General features: G+C 48.9%; 1 protein-coding gene across 1 annotated transcript in view; it reads left to right on the top strand.

The window, feature by feature from the left end:
• The window catches only part of plppr3b (phospholipid phosphatase related 3b), an 8,226-nt gene extending 1,579 nt beyond the window's left edge, over positions 1–6,647 (top strand). Inside the window, exons 2-8 of the mRNA XM_034582270.1 lie at positions 152–251; positions 438–623; positions 714–840; positions 2,321–2,516; positions 4,359–4,416; positions 4,642–4,815; positions 5,268–6,647. Of these exons, the coding sequence (XP_034438161.1) occupies positions 162–251; positions 438–623; positions 714–840; positions 2,321–2,516; positions 4,359–4,416; positions 4,642–4,815; positions 5,268–6,647 (2,211 nt within the window). The 5' untranslated portion in view covers positions 152–161. The remainder of the gene's footprint in view (positions 1–151; positions 252–437; positions 624–713; positions 841–2,320; positions 2,517–4,358; positions 4,417–4,641; positions 4,816–5,267) is intronic.
• Positions 6,648–8,155: the final 1,508 nt, after the last annotated feature.

Raw genomic sequence — 8,155 nt, 5'->3', positions numbered from 1 at the left:
TGGTGATGATGAAGATGATGGTGATGATGATGATGATGGTGAAGATGAAGATGAAGATGATGATGATGGTGATGATGTTGATGATGGTGATGATGATGATGATAATGATGATGAAGATGATGAAGATGATGATGATTTGATTGTGTTACAGATTCATCAGGATGATGATGATGATGAATTCGTCAGAAAAGTTGAAGAAGAAACCTCCGAAGGACAGTTTGACTCTGCTGCCATGTTTCTATTTTGTGGAGGTGACAACACACACACACACAGACATAAAGACACACATACACACACACACGTGCACGGTGCTGAATCATTCCTGAGAATATAGGTTTCTTCATCATTGGCTTCACTTGCTGGACCTCTGTGTGTGTGTGTGTGTGTGTGTGTGTGTGTGTGTGTGTGTGTGTGTGCGTGTGTGTGTGTGTGTTTAGCTGCCCATTGTAGCGTCCTCCATGGTTTCTCTTTACTTCCTGGAGCTGACGGATGTGGTGCAGCCGGCTCAGGTTGGTTTCCGCTGCCATGACCGTGAACTCAGTCTGCCGTACGTGGACGGAGGAGACGAGCTCATCCCGCTGCTGATGCTGCTGAGCCTCGCCTTCGCCGGACCTGCTGCCTCGGTAACAAACACCCCCCCGTTCACACTGTGTTTCCAATAGGCTGAGTCAGAGGTGGCGAGGCACTGAGGGTGCACTTGTTTTATGAATCAGATCATGGTGGTTGAAGGTGTCATCTACTGCCTGCAGTCCAGGCTGAAGCTGCGCCGGGCGGAGGAGAGCATCAACGCCGGAGGCTGCAACTTCAACTCCTTCCTGAGGAGGACGGTGCGCTTTGTAGGTACGTCTGGACCGCTACACCTGCTACACCTGCACCACACGCTGCACCGCATGCTGCACCAGCTACACCTGCTACACCTGCACCACCTGCACCACACGCTGCACCAGCTACAACTGCTACACCGGCACCACCTGCACCACACGCTGCACCAGCTACACCTGCTACACCTGCACCACACGCTGCACCACATGCTGCACCAGCTACACCTGCTACACCTGCACCACACGCTGCACCAGCTACACCTGCTACACCTGCACCACCTGCACCACACGCTGCACCAGCTACACCTGCTACACCTGCACCACCTGCACCACACGCTGCACCAGCTACAACTGCTACACCTGCACCACCTGCACCACACGCTGCACCAGCTACACCTGCTACACCTGCACCACACGCTGCACCACATGCTGCACCAGCTACACCTGCTACACCTGCACCACCTGCACCACACGCTGCACCAGCTACAACTGCTACACCTGCACCACCTGCACCACACGCTGCACCAGCTACAACTGCTACACCTGCACCACACGCTGCACCAGCTACAACTGCTACACCTGCACCACCTGCACCACACGCTGCACCAGCTACACCTGCTACACCTGCACCACCTGCACCACACGCTGCACCAGCTACAACTGCTACACCTGCACCACCTGCACCACACGCTGCACCAGCTACAACTGCTACACCTGCACCACACGCTGCACCAGCTACAACTGCTACACCTGCACCACCTGCACCACACGCTGCACCAGCTACAACTGCTACACCTGCACCACACGCTGCACCAGCTACAACTGCTACACCTGCACCACACGCTGCACCAGCTACAACTGCTACACCTGCACCACACGCTGCACCAGCTACACCTGCTACACCTGCACCACCTGCACCACACGCTGCACCAGCTACAACTGCTACACCTGCACCACACGCTGCACCAGCTACAACTGCTACACCTGCACCACCTGCACCACACGCTGCACCAGCTACAACTGCTACACCTGCACCACCTGCACCACACGCTGCACCAGCTACAACTGCTACACCTGCACCACCTGCACCACACGCTGCACCAGCTACAACTGCTACACCTGCACCACCTGCACCACATGCTGCACCAGCTACAACTACTACACCTGCACCACCTGCACCACACGCTGCACCAGCTACACCTGCACCACCTGCACCACCTGCACCACACGCTGCACCAGCTACAACTGCTACACCTGCACCACCTGCACCACACGCTGCACCAGCTACAACTGCTACACCTGCACCACCTGCACCACACGCTGCACCAGCTACAACTACTACACCTGCACCACCTGCACCACACGCTGCACCAGCTACACCTGCACCATCTGCACCACACACTGCACCAGCTACACCTGCTACACCTGCACCCCCTGCACCACACGCTGTGTTAGACCTACACCACCCACCACCCTTCTATCTCTCTCTCTCTCTCCAGGTGTGCATGTGTTTGGTCTTTGTGCAACCGCTCTAGTCACTGACGTCATCCAGCTGTCGACAGGTTACCACGCCCCCTTCTTCCTCACCGTCTGTAAACCCAACTACACTCAGGCCGGTGTGTCATGTGACAAGAACCCGTACATCACTAAAGACATCTGCTCCGGACACGACCAGCACGCCATCATGGCCGCCAGGTCAGTCTCTTTCATGATCTATAAATCAAAAGATGGATGACATGACGGCTACCTAAGCTGAAGCCAAATCATCTGGATTGCCCCCTGGAGGCTGTCTGCAGTCTTAAACCTGGCCTCCTCCATGTTGGTGGATGGGACATGGACCAAATTTGAAAAATCAAAGTAGACTTTAAATAAATACAGTCGCTGATCTCTGTCTCTCTGTCTCTCTCTCTCTGTCAGAGTGCATGCTGGGAGTGAGCGTGGCGGCTGGGAGTGTCTAGAGTGTGAAGGCTGTGACTTTTCTATCTAACGTGTTTATGTGTTGCTGTTGTCATCCTGTTTAGTTGTTGTTTGTTAGTTTGTGGTTTTTCATGTTAGTTCAGGTAGGTTCAGGTTGAGGCCTTGGCAGTCGGGCATTCTGCCCGTTGTCAGTAGCCATGCGTAGCAGGAGAAGCTGACACGCCGACATGCAGTGAAGATCTTGTCGGTTGGAGGCTTCTCGGGATTCAGTTACATATCGTGTTTGTGACTTCTGGGGCCATGAAATGTTTGGCTGCGGAGCAGAGGGACATCTTGTTGGGTATTGCCCCGAGGCCCGAGAGTGGACTGGCTCAGGGCCGGGACGGGCACAGGAAGGGTTAACCCTAACCCTAACACACAGGAAAAACAAATCTGATTTTTCCTCTGAGGTGGTAAAACTTTTTTGTAGATTCTACAGGAATCTGAGTTTTTTTTCAGTTTGGAGCAAAAGAACGAACAGAGCAAGATCATCGACTCGTTATGCATTGAGTGTGTTTCCACGGTGACCTCTGAGATCAGAAGATTTGCAGAGAGCTGTTCAAGGGAGAATATTTGCAGGATATAGAGTTGGCTGATGTTTTTATGCTGGTCCTCCTCAGGTGGCTGCTGACTCCAACGCAGCTCTAGATACTGAACTCTCTCTAAGTGAACTGCATGCTGCTGAGATGAGCCTTGAGAATGGAAAAGCGCATGGCATACAGACTGCCCGTTGAGCTGTAGCAAGTGGTCGGTGAAGACTTGTTTTTCAGGACAGTCTGGGTACAGAACAGCTCCCACTGAGCTGCAGAATGGCAGTTATTATAAGATGGGGACCTGCAGGATCGAAAGAACTGGAGACCTGTATCTCTGCTGTGTGGGGACTATAAAATCCTTTCCAAGGTCTTGGCTTCCAGACTGTGAGAGGTGACGAATGAATTTTTCAAGGTTGAACACCAGTATCTGTGGCACAAACTCAGTGCTCTTGGGTTCAGCCCAGGTTTCATAGCTAAGATCCAGGTTCTGCACCGTTATATTGCAAGCTTACTGAAAATGAATGGTGGTATGACTGCAACCTTTGGTGTTCAGAGGGGGATACGGCAGGGATGCTGTAATCCCTCTCGATTGAGCCTCAGCTCCACAAACATCATTTCAGTACAATCAACCCGCTAACCCCCCAAGGACACATTTCAGCAGAGGCAACTCACCGAACATGAAACATAATGTACAAACAAGTCACATTCACGGCGGCAATGTATTTAGTGCTGCAATGGCCGAGGATACGAAGCTCCTGCTGAATCGGGACCTTCTCCAGTTAAGGGCTCTGCACCTCTGTCCGAATACCCATTGACTTTAGTTATTACAAAGAGATGAAGGATCTGGGCTCATGGTGACGTCTTGTGGTCTGTAGAAAGGAATCAACTCTTTTTCTTCAGTGGAGTTAATCTGATGGAGGATTTTTTTTTTAAAACTGTTTTAAGAATGTTTGTTTGTGTAAATGCCTCTTTGAAAGATTGATAGAATAAAGTGACCTTTTAAAAAATCTAAACAATCTCTCTCTCTTTCTCTCTCTCTCTCCAACAGGAAGACGTTTCCTTCCCAGCATGCAACTCTTTCTGCCTTTGCTGCTGTTTATGTGTCAGTGAGTAAAGTTTGATCACATCATTGACAAACTTTCACACAACAGACCCTTTATTTGGAAAATCTTCATAATCTATAATCAACAATACAATAATCAATAAACAACATTATAATCAATAATGAATATGGAAACCTAAATATGAGACTTAATCAGTAAATCTAATTATAATTTATGTGTTATTGATCTGTGATCAGTCGTCTCCCTCTCTCTCTCTCTCTCTGTCAGATGTATTTTAACTCGACCATCTCCGACAGCACAAAGCTGCTCAAACCCGTCCTCGTCTTCGCCTTCGCCATCAGCGCAGCGTTATCGGGTCTGACGCAGATCACTCAGCATCGCAGTCATCCCATCGACGTCTACGTTGGCTTCCTCATCGGAGCCTTTGTCGCCACCTACCTGGTGAGATCACTTCCTGTTCATGATACCTGCCATGTGTGTTGTCATGACGACAGTACACGTCAAACACGCAAACCTTCACAGTAACAATGACCACACAACGTTAAACAAACACCCACTAATAAAAATATTTTTTTTGTGTGTGTGTTTTCATTTGTATGTTTATATGTTTTTCTGCTGTTGAAGTTTTGCTTTAATATTTTCAAAAAAAAACTTTTAAGAAACGAAATGTAAACAAAAAGTTGTAACCCAAAACAAATGTGCTTCAGTTTAAATCAAAAGTTTCAACTGAGCTTTAGTTTGGAATCTTAACAGTGTATGCACTGTAAAAATTAAAGAGTAAAGAGTGTAGTCATAATAGTACTTGAGTAACTTTAGAGTAGTTACTTTCCACCAATGTTTTATAGTTTGACTTTTCTTCGTCCTTAAGACACTATTTTATTTTCGTCCTTCAGGCGTTTCACGCTGTGGCTAACTTCAAGTCGTCTGATGACAACACTCCACCCCTGCCTCCCCCTCCTCCAAAAGAAGACCCTCTTCGAGCGCTGACAGAGCGAGGACACGAGTCCGTCTATAACAAGGGACCCGCCTCCGCCTCGGAAAGTAACGATGAGATTGCGGCCGGTCCACCCCCCATAGACCGGCTGGAGGGCCTGGGGCCCCTGCAGAGGGAGAAGGCCTCCATGGGGAGCCTGAAGAGGGCCAGCGTGGACGTGGAGCTGCTGGCTCCTCGGAGCCCAATGGGGAAAGAGAACATGTTGACCTTCAGTCATACGCTGCCAAGGGCCAGCATGAGCATCAACGGGGTCTTAGGGGCCAACGAGAGACCAGAGGACCCGGTTCAGCCGGTTCAACCAGTGCAGCCGGTGCAGCGGCGTCTGAAGGCCGTTCAGGTTCCCATGGATCCAATGCGTTCGCAGCAGCTGGTGTCGGAGTGGAAGCAGAAGTCGATGGAGATGAGAGGCCTGAGCGTTCGGGACGAGGCGGAGCGGGATGCCAGTGAGGACGGCTCGGATGTGGACTTTGTGGGGACTGACGATGGGGGGTCTCAGGTTCCTATCTACCAACCTGTGGTGCAGTCAGGGAGGTCAGCTTCCAGTCAAAACCCTACTCCACCTCAAGGGGGCGCCAAAGCTGTGGCAACTCCCAGACCACCACAGATTCCTGAAGCAGGACCCCCACCAGTGTCGCCAAAGAGCGCCCTGACCCGCGCCAAGTGGCTCGCTATCCGGGAGAAGACAAGTGGGGAGGGGTTGGCCCGTGCTGCTGCTAACCAGCCACGACTCATGCAGGTCATTGCCATGTCAAAGCAGCAGGGACTCCTCCCCTCCTCCTCCGGGGAGAAGTCCTCTGAGACCACCTCCACCTGCTCCGGTGCCTCCTCCACAACCAACTCACCACACTACCGCCCCGCCTGTGAGCAGCAGCGGGAGGGGTTGGGTATCATCACAGTGGATGCCCATGCCCCCCACCATCCTGTTGTCCAGGCCCTGCCCCCTCCTCAGGCCCCATCCCTCACAGGTAATGGTAACCCGTGGGAGTTGGCGGGGGCACCCAATGGGGGCGACTCGCGGGACACCTACGACCTTAACAGCCTGAACCGAGGAGACTCGGTCACACACAACAGCAGCTTCCGGCCACACCGATCCACCTCAAGGTGCACCACTATCAACCCTGCCCTGCCCCCTTCTCACTCCCAGGAGGACATGTCGGTGGATGCTAAGATCGACATGAGACGCAAGACGGCTCTAGTCCTGCTGGATCGAGAGATTCGTAACCAGAGTGACCAGGAAAACTATTATAAGAGTTTGCAGGGACGGAGGTTCAAGGATTAGTCTCTTACCCTTCAAAATAAAAGCCTTATTTTAAAACTGGTCACTAACTGTAAAGAGCCTACTCAGTGATGCTCGGAGGCTCAAGTGTGTCCATCAATCCTGATTTTTGTCCACTGTCGTCCATCAGAGGCACTGTTAAAGTTATAATAAGAATGAAACATTCAGTTATTACACGTCACAGCGACCCCCCCACAGAACAGAGTGATCTTATTCGTCCCTCTCGTCAGAATCGTGATCCAGACGTGATCATGATCCAGTAAAATGTCTTCCTGACAACACAGCTGTGAGTTTATCGGCGAGACGACCGTCCACAGTGTCGGGGTCTCCGAGCAGAAAGCTGGAAAGTTTCCATGGCAACTCGTTTTTCAATAACTTGAAGTCAAAGAAAAGATTTGTGAAGAAGCACAAACCTGAAACGTGCAGTGAAGACCCTGTGGTTATTTCCTGCGTTCAGATCATCAAGACTCCGCCCACTGCTTTCTAACGTCAGGATGTCGTGGCGGTGTGACAGTGGCGCGTCAGCCACATGAGATCTTACACTGACTGTATATTACCTGGATGAGTGTGTTGCGTTATGATGGTTTGGTTGCTATAGTGATTCTCAGCATGTTGGTTTGTTTGTGTGCTGCTCTGTGATTGGTCGAGGCTGTGCGTCCATGTGAATGTTTGTATTTATGAAAAATTGACCAACATGAGATTAAATATATATCTAGATAATGATATTCAGAATTTAAAGATACATTCCATGATTTAAAAGTTTCATGTCTTTGTTACGAATATATATCTTAAATAGGCATTTTAACCCATAAATACAAGTTAGTGTCATCTGCATAGAAGTTTGTCGGATGACAAATTTCTATGTTAGTAACAACAACCTAAGATTGAAAAATATTGACTTGTGAATCTGCAAAAGAAACAAAAACTTTGATGAAGTTTTAAAACCACGTTTATTAAAAAAGTAGAAGTTTGGACCTAAAGTTGTAATTTGTTCAAAATGTTTTGAGCACAAAGTCAAACCTTTCAGAATAAAAGTCATATGTTTGGATGTAATATTAGAAAATCCCACAGTGACCTGAAACTAAACGAGTGTATCTGTAAATCTGAGGCTGATGATTGTGTCTGTGTTGTTACTGTGTTTGTGTTGTTGCACGTCGACGGCTCGATATCCTCATCATCTCTTTTTTTTATTCATGAAAACTCAAAAGAAACTGAATGTAAAAAGCATGTTTCTGTTAATGTTGTGACGGGAAATGTTAAAAAGAAAAATGTGCTGCTTTGAAAAATAAACGGAGGATGGATGCTGCATGCTCGTGGTCGTCTGATGAACAATAAAAAATTCCTACTTCTTCGACATGACATCCTTCAAAATGAAGTAATTCAGTGTTTCTGTTTGTGAAGTTTTCAGAATAATGTTCAGCAGAATATTGTATCATGTTTATTCAAATACTTATGTTCAAATGAAACTTTATTGTTCTAAAACAAGCTCCAGTTTGAAACTACAAAATGAA

The sequence above is a fragment of the Hippoglossus hippoglossus genome, chromosome 4 (assembly GCF_009819705.1).
Source record: "Hippoglossus hippoglossus isolate fHipHip1 chromosome 4, fHipHip1.pri, whole genome shotgun sequence".
NCBI lineage: Eukaryota > Metazoa > Chordata > Actinopteri > Pleuronectiformes > Pleuronectidae > Hippoglossus > Hippoglossus hippoglossus.
This window is presented reverse-complemented; position numbering and strand designations above follow the sequence as displayed.